This window comes from Acanthopagrus latus, chromosome 9, assembly GCF_904848185.1.
Source record: "Acanthopagrus latus isolate v.2019 chromosome 9, fAcaLat1.1, whole genome shotgun sequence".
NCBI lineage: Eukaryota > Metazoa > Chordata > Actinopteri > Spariformes > Sparidae > Acanthopagrus > Acanthopagrus latus.
In genome coordinates, this window is record NC_051047.1 from 13,762,986 (window position 1) to 13,775,920 (window position 12,935).

At 40.9% G+C, this 12,935-nt stretch overlaps 1 protein-coding gene across 2 annotated transcripts in view; it reads right to left on the minus strand.

The window, feature by feature from the left end:
• Positions 1–293: 293 nt before the first annotated feature.
• The window catches only part of uggt2 (UDP-glucose glycoprotein glucosyltransferase 2), a 42,372-nt gene continuing 29,730 nt past the window's right edge, over positions 294–12,935 (minus strand). For both annotated transcript variants that reach the window (XM_037109990.1, XM_037109988.1), the window contains 8 exons: positions 7,770–7,874; positions 7,574–7,658; positions 6,441–6,623; positions 6,120–6,280; positions 3,832–3,946; positions 3,630–3,746; positions 2,890–3,064; positions 294–2,252 (listed from right to left, as the gene is read on the minus strand). In XM_037109990.1, coding sequence (XP_036965885.1) covers positions 2,227–2,252; positions 2,890–3,064; positions 3,630–3,746; positions 3,832–3,946; positions 6,120–6,280; positions 6,441–6,623; positions 7,574–7,658; positions 7,770–7,874 — 967 coding nt within the window. In that variant the 3' untranslated portion in view covers positions 294–2,226. The remainder of the gene's footprint in view (positions 2,253–2,889; positions 3,065–3,629; positions 3,747–3,831; positions 3,947–6,119; positions 6,281–6,440; positions 6,624–7,573; positions 7,659–7,769; positions 7,875–12,935) is intronic.

The following is a 12,935-nucleotide window of genomic DNA, read 5'->3' on the forward strand; positions in this document are numbered from 1 at the left end:
GTGGACAGTTTGGAGAGTGACTTTGCTACATTCATAGACTGAAGCTTCTTTGAGAGAAGGCACTTAGAAAAATGACACTTCTTCATTGTTGCATCTAACCTTTCTCTAATAGCAACCGTCCCAACCGCCCTCCTTCCCCAGAAATGCATTTCTTTCCAAGCGGCGAAATGGTTTACAGCGAGGACCAAATTACAGTGTAAGAGAATCCCTTCACTGTAGACCTTTTTAGTGCATGAATCACACACCCGCTGACCACACTGAGGCACAACAGAATTCACAAACAGCTTCTCTGATGACGGTTTTGTAGCAAAGATTTATTTTTTTCCACCAGACAGTGATATAAACATGTCTTTTTGACACAGCACAGTGAGAGATGGGTGTCCTGAAAGCAGACTTTTCTGCACCCATTTTTATTGACTTTTTAAGACAGCAAAAACTACTGTTGGCTTCAGTTGAGCAGCAACCACCCATCTTATTCCTGAGACAAAAACACTGGTCCTTTGTGAAAAAAAATACTCTGAATACAGGGAAGTTGGATGTACATAAGACGTAAACATACTGCAATAAGTTAAATCCTATAGTCTATCCAGCAACCACGACCTTTACTGTGCAAATGAGGATTCTTTGATCCATAACTTGGTAATAATGAAGTCTAATCTGGTCTGCTGAACTAAAGCAAATTTGAATCTGCTGTAGTGTTGGCTAGCTACAAGGTAATGGCCACGACCACAGCTTTCAATGGGGCTACACAATTAATTGAAACATAATCAATTCACAATGTGGGCACAGGCAGAGTCCAAGCTGCTATTTTTTCATTGAGGTAAACTTACAAAACAGGATCATACCGAAGCAGTGCCGTGTTGCAGAGATGACCTGGCCTACAAAATCTCATTCTCCAGATGTAAGAAAACGTGAGTGATAAAGATCCCAACAAATGTTACATCATCAGGATTTTATATTATGAAAACTGTGATGCCATGATCTTTGCTGTTGTACAGTGACACTCCAACTAACGCCAGAAGTGTGCAAGTTGGTTGAAAAACGCCGTCACCAGCAGAGTTTTTAGTGTTGCGGATTATATTTAAAGTAAGAATCAAAAAATGATACATAGCTATGTAGCTAGCTATATGTCCCAGGCACGTATTTAGCATCCCACTCATGATAAAACAGCAACATTGTTGATGTAATGTCTTTGCAGGGTAGAGCTATTTAGCCCTAACATTATAAGATACATCATTGTAATGAAAGTTGACCCCAGAAGGTTGTGATTTCTAACATTGCTCTTGGAACGTCTGAATGCAGTAAAAAGAAAACTGTGCAGATTCCTTAAAATCATGGCTACAATTGGACTATAGCAGTTAGGAGGCGGGGTTTAGTAATCAGAGCCAACTAGGACGGTATGAAAGTTACAGGGTGAACGGGGAAGAGGACTGAATCCTATATTTTATCGTGTATAAAAAATATACGCGTTGGACCCTCCCTTTGATTCTTGAAAAAAATGCAATACCCTCCCCACAAGATCACAAAACAAACAAACGTTAATGGCAGACATAAGAGGTGAGAATAAGACAGCTTTTTGATGCAGTTCTCTGAACTCATTTTATACATAATAATAAATCTAAGAAGGGAAGGCTGAGCTAAAAAAGGTCAGACTAATAATGTAACAACTTTGCAGCACATTTGGAAATTTAAAAACACAACTAGCTTCATTTCAGTCACAAGTTTGGTTTGGGCATTTCAGTCAACACAGAGTCAAATTAAGAATACCTAAATGTAAAAGCTTTGTGAACTCATTTTTACGTAAAAAAAAAAAAAAAAAAAAGAAATACACTCCAAGAAGAGATTTCTAGAAATGTGCCTCCTCTTTTTGATTCTTTGCATACATCATCAGTGCAATATATGCCAACATTTTATACACCTAATAGAGTGCTTTCACTGACTTCTCATTAACTCTCTTCATATACTTAATTCTCCCTAGACTGCAGTGCTGAGAGCACACCACAGGTTCACAGTTGGCAGTTAACACTCGCGTCGTGTGTTAAATTTGTAAGACGTATTGACTGCAGAAGCAGATATGGCATCTCTGAAAATATCACATCCTTCTCCGGCTGAGGATGTAACACTCCATGGCTATGTTTAGATGGAATTGTCTGTCTTCAAGCTTCACAGGTGGCCTGCATGCAATAGGAGCTGCCTCTTTCCTCTTCAGCACGGAGCTGGCAGACACTAAAGTTCATCACGTTGGTTGTCCGCTGTGCAGAGGGAGGGGGAGGGGGCGATGTTAGGAAGAAATCATGAGAATGTGCACAAGAGGGGAGAAAGACAAATCAGCTTAAAGGTGCACTATCTAGTTTTGGGGCAGAAAAATTTTCAGTGACTGATTTTTGTGCCTAAACAATCTCAGTAAACAAACTCTTTGTTTTAATGACTGAATACTTTGAAGCTAGAATGGTGGCAGGGTCCGCCACATGTAAACAAACTGTCCTGGGGACCTTATTTTCCCATGAGAACTGCTTGTTTAGTCACTTATGGGAAATTTTGAACTATTACCTATTTTGTAAATATTAAACTTGAGTTTTAATTTCTTCCTAAAAACTACATAGTGCCCCTTTAAAACATTCAAAAATTAAGTTAAAAATTCTATATATTTGTGTTGCTGACCAGCCCGTCCTTTTGTAATACCACTCTGAGCTCCCAATCCGGATCACTAGCTGCAATGACTGAGCTAACTAGCCTATGGCAGCTACAGTTGGGTGCAATTCGTGGTTACTCTATTTGTTTGAGTATGAATTTGAGAGGTATAGCCAGTACTGACATATTGCACCTTTAATAGTAGAAAATACGTCACAGTGACAAAGTGTCTTCTTAAATGGGTTTTTCTTTGTTCACCTTTTTTATGTTGTGAAGAAGAGGGACTCTTTCTGGACTGCTCTTGCGTTGTTGTGTCTCCCTCTTCCTGCGCCCGTCTCAGCAGCTGCTTTATCTCGTTGTCGTATTCGACCCACTCGGGCACGATCCTCGCCGCGGCCGTCAGCTTGGGCTCCTTGGTCTTTGGGTTATTGCACTGCAGCGGGAAAAAGCAGACAAAACACATCACTCACCCGACCAGTGCCACTTTCTTCCCACAAGTCATTTTGCCATTCCCAGCACTGTCTGTGGCAAGCATTCGGGCCTAATTTGATTTCCAATTCTGTTAAAAGGACATTAGCCCATGTCTCGTGTCTGAATTACCAAGTGGTGTCCTATACCATAACGAGACAATGCTTCTTATTCCAGTCTGCTGGAGCCCGTCCAGTAATTCTCTTAATTAGTTTAGGAGACTCCAGTAGTCTCCCAAATGCCAAGTGCCTCGTGGACATTAATGGCTGGAAATGTGCACCTGTTTTTCAGTGCTGCAGCTTGTAACCAACAAAGCTGAAAACTTGGCGGTACGTAAAAACCTTTTTCAAGTTAACATGTTTCAATACATGACAGAAGGATTAAAATGAAGAATGCAAAACAGCCTTCCGGCCCCTAAATAAAAGGAACAATCACATTTGATTCATTATTCAGCCATCGTCACATTTATCTGTCAGCTTTTTCTCCACATTGCTCCACTATTTAGTAGATCTAATTGCTCTGAGACTCACCAGGTCTATAGTCTTTGCTGTGACTTTGGAGGTGTCGTCACACCACGTCTCACACCACAGCCACTCCTGTGGAAGAGACTTGATGACCACCTGGTGGATCATGTTGTTCGGGAGGTCCTAAAAATATCAGAGGACAAAGTATGAAGTAACATGAAAAATCACCAAAGGTATAATGAGATGATGTTACCTCTGAGTTACATACCTGGTCCAGGTTGGACAGACTGTTGGGGTCTTGGCTCAGGGCTTGGTACTGGCCTCGTAATCTGTCCCCGGCTGCAATTTTCCGGAACTTCTTCAAATCTACTACATACAGAGCGCTGGCAGAGTGAGGGAAGACAAAAAAGCAGGTGTGAGAAAATGACTCAAGCTCAGAGGAATGATGTAATAAAAAAAAAAAACGATGACTCGATAAAGGTAAATACCCCAGGCACATGCAGATAATTGTGCCCAACATGGCATGTTAATAAACTGAACAGTGTAAAGTACGTAGTTTCACTTATCACTTATTAGATTCAAGTCTGCCAGAGGATATTCACCACCTTATGTTTTCCCAGGGCTCACTGATGCTGATCATACTCCCTTCTCTGCCCCACGGAGCTAAGCAGCTCACTGGCATCCAATCAAGCCACTGTGGCTCTCTAACTTTTCTTTTTCCATCCTAATCAGCCAGGTCTCTCTGTTCAGCCACCTGATTAGCTCACATTGACAGACGGAGAGCTCTGTGCCACATGTCCAGCAAGGATTTCATACCCAGTGCCTGATTTAAGATGGCTGTATACAAAAAAAAAAACACATCCCGAAAAAGCCACAAGAAATGCAAATGTAATGGGTGGAGACTAATCATTCTCTGTCAGTCCACAAAAAATGTCCCCCAACCTTCTATGGTCATAGTTTTTGCCCCAGGAGGCTGACATTTGGCATGAACTTCAACTGTGTGTATAAGTGTGATGGTGTGTGTTGGGTCCAGTCCCAACATCCCCCCCTGAGGCCTTAAGCCCTGGATCCTTGCAGACTTTGTTGACATCGCCTGGTAAGTGTTGAGTGAGACGGGCTGCAAGGGGCCAAAATGATATAAATAGGAATGGGAGAGCACTTTTGGCCATTTTACTTTTATTTTAACTTGTGGGTTTGGACTTTTTTCCTTTATGTTTTTAAAATATATACATTTTAAGATACGATAAGGTCGAACATTTGTGTGTGTCAACAAAATTGTTGCATAGAAGGTAATGACAGTCAGATATTCAGGAGTGCCATCATCTGGATTATCATTTTCGGGCTTCCCCTGGTAACCCATGGTAACCTTGTGATAACATTATATGAACTGTGGATAATTCCCATGGCAGAAGAAACTAATTACATCTACTCAAATAACTACTTTTTTTTCCAAGTCTGTATTTTCACTCTTACTAATGTGTGAATTACACCATGTTATCTACGTTGTACTCAAATCCTGATTTTAAAAGTGAGTGAGTTTAAGTTCAATTAACATCTAAACCTTTCATCTGCATTTTGTTTCACCTACTCATCAACAAACCAATGAAAACCCTGACACACAGACAAAAAACACCAAACTACGCAGCAGGCACAGGTTTGTAGAGGTGACAATGACCACTGAGCAGGGCAGGGGAGGAGCTGGGAGTAATTCAGACTGAAGATTTGAAGAAACACTTTTGACTGAACGCCTGCAATTGATAGCAAATTCGACATCAATGCTTAAGTAAAAAGTAAAAGTATTATTATCAGAGTATTAGTTTATTTTTAAGTATAATTCCAATACTGATAGTTTTTCTTGTAAATGGGTAATATTTCACTGATATAACTCTGCTTGTACTCTTTCCAGCACTGTGTTTTTGTAAAACTGTGTGTAGAGTTCAACTTTTTCTTGGATTTTCAGTGTCTGCGGTCCAGACAGATCGAAGGAAAGAGAGGAACAGAAACTGCTAGAGCACTTCCAGCCCACAAATACAAAAATACACTTCCTTTTACTTATGTCATATTTGAGACTTGGAAGGAACTAAAAAAAAACAAAAAAAAACACACTCTTGCAGAATAATGAATAATTCCTCTGGATAATCTTCTGAATTGAAGCCATGATGTATCGGTAAAGTGAAAGATGTATTTTCATGACTGTGAGAGATGTGCTGTGTTTCGCAGTACGGTCTCTTTTAGACTTTAATTTATTTGTCACTCCTTTCTGCTTCAGAGGCATGAATGTCCCCAACTAAATAAAGTGGGTGAGTGGCCTGCAAGGAAGATGGTGGCTGTGGAAGCACAACGTTCTGAATGCTGATATACGGACATGCATAGATTTATTCAGCCACCTATCTCTGCTAGAAGTGGCTCCCTTCATTTTCCTTAAAAAATAGAGTGAAAAGATGAAAGGAGGTGATTGTACTGTTATTGTACGTTGTGCAGGTCGAACATCAGGTAAGGCATTCAGAACATATTCTGCTGCTAAATTACACTTCAGAGCTTTTTAAGAAAGTGTACCTGATGTGGTATTTCCTGTGTCCTAGATGTGAGGCCCAGTAGCCAGTTTTCCAGAAGCGATAGCCTTCCATTTCTCTGCGGCTGTCACAGAACGGTGTGTATCCATACGGTGCACCCTCCAGGTCTAAATCCCTCAACTCCTTTAGATCAGCTCGAACTATCTGTTTGAGAGAGGGAGAACATTGGTGAGTAGGGAGAGGAGTGCCTTCACTTCAGCTTCAGATTTCTGTTAGAAATCTCATCAAGTCTTCACACCAGTGCTGGGACTGATACGGACGAGTCTCTCACTTTCAGCCCCTGTCAGTTTGATTTGAAGCTCACCTGGTCGGCGTCCACGAAGATGATCTTGTCCACAGCCAGAGGGAACAGAACATCCAAGAAGAGGATCTTGTAGCCCCAGATTATGCGCTGCTTCTCAGTCTGCTGGTGGAGCCAGCGGGGCCATTTGTACTGTACCAACTCGTACTGAAATCCATATGCCTCTGCCATGTGAGAGATGGTCTCCTAACCAAACCAGAAACAAACACAGGAGGTTAAATAAAGCAAATACAAGGGCTGATTTCTGAGTTGCATTGAAGAAATGTGCAAAATTCTGTTAACAATAAGGAGTGGCTCACATTAACAATGAGCAGTACTACATGATATACAATTGTCTGGGTGAATACTGGATTCTGATGGCATCAGCTGGCTGCAGAAACCTCGATGTGTTACTTGACATGAATTGACTTATCTACAATACAAAAAGTAGTCATCAGTACTTATAGTAAATTAAAATGTGGGTAACCTAAAATGTGTCCGCTGGCAAAACAAGCAATGGATAACTCATAAAAAAGCAAGTAAATCAAGTTAAATTTAAAAAAGCTGACTTTATGTGGGTTCACTCCCCACCACCGTCTCTCTGAACGCACTGTATCAACCGATCTTACCGCATCACTCCTTCAGGCTGCAGCCGGACGATCATATGTTGGTGAGAATATTAAGTAGTTTGGGGACAGTGACATGGCTGGTTAGCTCACAAGTCTTGTTCATTAACATGCTGTGAAATTATATATCGTGTTTGTCGGCCGTATGCAATGTTATTGACCTTGAATCTTAGAATCTTGCTTTGCTAAGGGGCTCGAGCTATCAGTGGTATGGTTTAAGATATCTGAAAATTCTGTGTAAATAAACCTGTATCAACTGAGGACGTCACTAACATAAAAATGCAAACTGTTTGGCTTCACCTCCGTTCAAGCCATTTTCCTTTTGCTATTTTTCAAACACATCATGCGTCACCGAGGGCAGTGAATGTAGACCCCCCCCCCAAATAAAAATATGAGATTAAAAACAGACATACAAAGGAAGAAAGACAGCAGAGTGCTTTTCATTGCTTTGTATGAATGAATCTCTGAAGAGCTGGGAAAAAAGTTATTCTGAACAGGCATAGAAAAACATAAGTATGGAATCATGACTACCTTGAAAGAGGGAGAGAGGTAATTCTTGAGGAACCAGAACTTGACAGGTGTGTTGGTGTGCCGGAGGACGGACAACATCATTATTCTGAAACAGACAGAAGGACAATCAGTTTGAGGATTTTAAAGGATTGTAATGTGTCGGACCTGTGATGTATCGTAAGCAAGTAAGTGTGCCTGTGAAGCGAAAGCGACTCACCTCAGAAAGCGCTCGTACAGATGGCCCGACGCCACAGAGAATATGTTTAGAACGTCCTCTTTCTTCTTCTCTGCATCATCCTTCTTGGAGCCGCCACCTGTGATGCTGTAAATGAGACCATAAGACTTGAGTGGCTTGTGTTTTGATTGATGCCTGTTTTTTTATATAGTGACAGTGAATAAAGAAGTAAGCCACAAGCCGCCATGCTTTTGTACAGCCACGAGTAACAACAGCGAGCAGAATAAAACATTTTCAAACACACCATGCAATACTGAGGTGTTTTATTTAAATGAACTGATAATGAGGGAAATGGCAGCGCTCTGGAAAGACATGGCTTTGATGTGATTTTAACAGCGGTTCAGTTCTCCTGCTGCACTTGTTAAGAGCATTATGACATGAGATGTCAGTTTTTGGTAACAGTGGAGATGACACACATCAAGCTGCAGAGAGCACTACCCATGGTGTACAGTTTTACCACACACACAATTTGTTATTTTTTCTAGCCGAAATTATGTGCGCCACCAGGAGCGAATGAAGTATAAAAAGAATGCACTGTGAAACATTACAGTTAACTGTGCTTGTGGTTGGTGTGTCGATCAAAACCAATCACATCAGTTCCTCTCATCACATTTAAAAGCAACTTTTCCCACACTATAACCAAACTGTGAGCAAGTCTAGAGAAACTACAACCTCCTGTGGGAGTGTAGAGCTGTGAGGAAATGCACAGCAGCCCATTCTGTTTCTTTTTAAAGGATACATATTCTGCTCATTTTCAGGTTTGTGATTTTTATTTTGGTTTACCACTAGAATAGGTTTACGTGCTTTAATGCTCAAAAACACATCCGTTTTCTCATTCTGTCCAGTTCTGCAGCTCTGTTTTCCCCCTCTGTCTGAAACACTGTTTTAGCTCCTGCCTCTGTCAGAGCCCCTCCTGAATACCCGGTCTGCTCTGATCGGTCAGCTCACAAGAACCAATATAAAACATGGTAGGAAGGGAAGCAAACAAAAAGAATATAGCTCAAGTAAGTACATCAAGTTTGGACACATTTCTTGAGATTTTATTTGGGAACCTTTAACTAAACAAAACATGAGCCACAGATTCTAAGGGAATAACTGTTTTGACTGTGTGACTTCTATGTATTGTGTTGAAACACAAGTTTACTATGCTAACCAGCTAGCAAAGGCCGATCTTAATCTCCTGTGCTAGCAACAGGAACAGCAACACTAACACGTTTCAGTCCAGACCACTAGCTGCATGGCTAACTGAGCCAACTAGCTAACAGCAGCTGAAGTTGGCAGCAACTGGCAGTTACTCTGATGGTTTACAGCCCCCTATTTTTTTTTGAGGATGAATTAAACAGGTGGCCAATTCGTATGTATTGCACCTTTAATCGACTATTATAATAGTTGGTGATTGATTTAAAAGCTGACAACTTGGCACTAACTGTTCAAGCTCTACATAAACCTAAGAATAATGTGTCTGTTTACTGAACTGAATAATTTAACCACAGTATTTATGAATAGTTATGATGAGTCTGCTCCAGCGCATCATATTGCAATTAAAAATGCAATGCTCCGGGCACCATTCTTTTTGCCAGACCCTGAGACACAGACATGGACTGGTGTTGTAAGATGAGGACACAGGGACAGAAGTGGTGAGAATGGGTCATCCTGAAGGAGATCAATGATTAAAGGAGAGAATTTAATTTAAAATTTTCTTTTATGAAACTCGATGAACTGTGTGTGTTTGTGTGTGTCCTGAGGATATTCCCATCTGTAATGCTCTTCATTTGCACTGAATTAACTAGTGTTGAAATAATTAGCCCATTATTTGATTGGTCAGAAAATGTGTTAAACCTGATTTTGATAATCAATAGTTGACTTTGTTTACTCCTAGTTTCTCACGCGAGCCTTTTTTTTCTTTTTTTTTTTAAATAAAAGGGAGTAGTTAATAAAGGGCTGTTTAGAGAGTAATTTGGGGTTTACCTTCAAAGTCTAATCTACTGTTGTGTTCGACGAGCCTCCCAAATACTGAACCAGCACTTCACCCTTCACTGTTCTTTCAGGGAAAAAAATAGCCTGAGGTATCATTTTACACAACTTGCCTACACAAAGACTAGTGCCTGTCTAATCACTTGAGATTAGATAGGCACTTTTGAGACTAAATCAACTATAAATTCAATTTAAGTTAGTAAATAACAGCTAGGGTAATGTTACAAACTGAAATGTTTTTGTTTTGAGATATAAGGACATTCTCCACACCTCGGAACACAGCAACATACCCATAGCACTACAGAAGAGCACTGGCTCATGATGCAAGGCACATTTAGCGGACAGAAATCAGGATATGTGCTGGAGGGTAGATGTGTCTGCAGTCAAACTGTGTGTCCTTGTCTACAACAGACTGCTGATGAGTGAAGGACTGTCTCTCCCTCACTCAATCACAACCACAGCCTCGGCCCCGAGGCTCCAGGAAGACACCAGTGAGTGAGAGGGAGGTGTGAAGGGAAGGGAGGGAACAGACTGTTTGTCTCCACATGTCCTCTAAAACCAACTCTGACACACACAAACAAGAAACTGACTGCAAAGCAGGTCACATCCAAAATCAGAATCAGAATTTGTTTATTGATCCATAGCAACTAAGCACAAACTAATTCATGGCTCAGGATGTTGCAACTATTCCTTACCACTTTATATTTTTTGTGTGGTTTGTTCCCCTGAAAAATGCATTTTCCTGCCTGTACTCCTCAAACCAGAGCACCGATAGCTCTTGGGGAGTCATCGCACATCTGTAGAGTCTAGGGATACCGACTGCCTGCCATGACTAATCTAGCCATTATGAAGGGCCTCCAGCATTACAGTGGGACCCCCTGTAGATAAGCAGCTTTAGAGGGTCAGGTGAGAGCCCGTTCGGATGACTCACTCAAGATAATCTGGACCTCTGGAATGATCAACAAAGCTCTGAGTAAATCCTGAGCAGTGGACGGCCATAACTGGACAAAAATCTACTTGTGTTTTTCCTCTAGCTCTAACATCTGTGAGGAGATCATCCAAAAAAATAAACATTAAAATGTGTGCCAATGGGCAGACAAAAAGATCAACACATAATACAGCACAAATTCACTGGCGAGCAAAACTTTCAAATGTTTTATAATTTCTAAGGTAATTTGCATACTGTTCCATGTATAAGGGCACAGACACGCCAGCCTGACGTTCAAGAACAAACAGCAACAGAGGCCAACTCTTGTGCCATCTCACGTCGTCTTTGTCTCGGCAGCAGTAGTCTCTATACGTCATCGAAAAGAGAAACTGCAAGACTCAGGAACGCAAAAATAAGAATTGCAGTTATGATAAAGCAGCGTTTCTCTTAAGCCTTTGATAAAAGTTGCAAATGGTGAAGAGTCAGAGCTGGAGAATAAATAGTACAAACACTAAACAGGTGAAATTATGGTTACTATGGTAACAGGCAAAGGGTGCTCCCTTTCTTTTTGTGTTTCCCTTTTTGTGCACGGATTTCCTTTGCTGAACAGCCAACCAGAGTCCATCACTGATGTCAAATGAGGACCCAGCGACAACAGCTTCTTTTTTTGCCATATGAGGTACCTTTTTGGACTGAGGAGCGAGAGAGAGAGAGAGCAAGAGATATAACAGCTGAGGTGGTTGTGCACCTCTCTGCCCTGTGATGTCACATTGCTGTAAAATCTCTAATCATCTCTAAAACAAAAATCAGCTGTCATGAAAACCTATCCCAGTTCTGTATAAGGTAAATTTAGTCTTTTTTATGTTGTGAGTGCAAGAAGGTAGGAGGAGTGTTTTGGAGGGGTTAGAATAGAATCTTGAATAAAGATGGACATCTCCCTCAAGTAACACAGCTACTAACTCTCTCTCGAACCTGGTGTGACCCTTTTGTTTCTAATTTCTAATAAGAGGAGTGTTAGGGAAATTAAACACAAAGTTATTCAGGCTACAGTACAAGGATTTAACTATCCTTCATCTTCCTCCCACCCAGATAAAAGGAGAGTAAGCCTAAGAGGAATCACAAAACAAAAAAGAGGATGTATCTATTTTCAGGCCCATTATTGCTCTATGGTGATAAAGCCCTCTGTAAAGATGAGAGAATTTGTAACAAGTCTGACGCACAGATCCACCTCAGTAATTCTTCAGAGGTGTTAGATCAATGCCTGGCCTTTAGTCCCGCCCTTTACAACGAATCCCTCAAAGCATCCTGAGGTACAGAGTCATGGGTATAAAAACATCTTTCCTTTAAAACCAACACAATTTTTTAAGGACCACTGGTCAAGGTCTAAAATTTTGTGTGGTGCTTCTCAGATGGAACTGAATTTGGTGGCTGTCAACAGTGTTTTCATTCTGCCTGATTTTTTTAATTAATCATTTACAAACTTAAGCTGAGACCAGCTGCCTTCACTGGATATTTATAGGACTGAGTGTGACTGCCACAGTTGGACTTAACGCCTGTCCAAGAGTGGTTGTATAGAGAATAATTGATAAACATCAACAGTTTGGAAAATATAAGACTTTTTAAGCATCAATCATCAAACTCAAGATGATGAGTGGCTTCTCACTCTTAAGATTTATGTGCCCTTGTTTTGAAAAGCAGACACGCTGGAAACATGCCCAAGTAAATCACTCTCTACAAATGCAGCGGAATCCGGGTATTCTTTTAAATCATACATCAAAGCCACTTAGCAGTTATGTCTCCTGAAACCATCTTGCTGGACCTATCTTTTAAACCTATAAGTACATTCATTTCTCAAATGCAAGGATCCCATGGGAAACGGTCTTAAGACAACATTCAATTATAAATCTATTCATCCATCTATCTAAACACTCTCAGCCTCTTATCTGGTCCTGGTCAGGATAGAGGCAGCGGGCTATACTGGCTAGCACTAAATGCTTTTCTCCCCAGTGGCACCCTAGACCTCCTAATAGCAGATGCCACGGTCAGTGGGGAATTGTAATCCCTTCAGCTTGTTTTTGGTTGCGCCTTAGGGAGTCCTCCCAGTTGGACAAGCTGAGAATACCTCTATAAGAAGTGTTCAGGTAACATCCAGGTCACTCAGATGGAATATCTTCCATAATTTGCTTGTCTCATCATGAAGTGAAGATGCTTGCAGTAAGATATAGCTCTTCCCCTTTTATTTATTT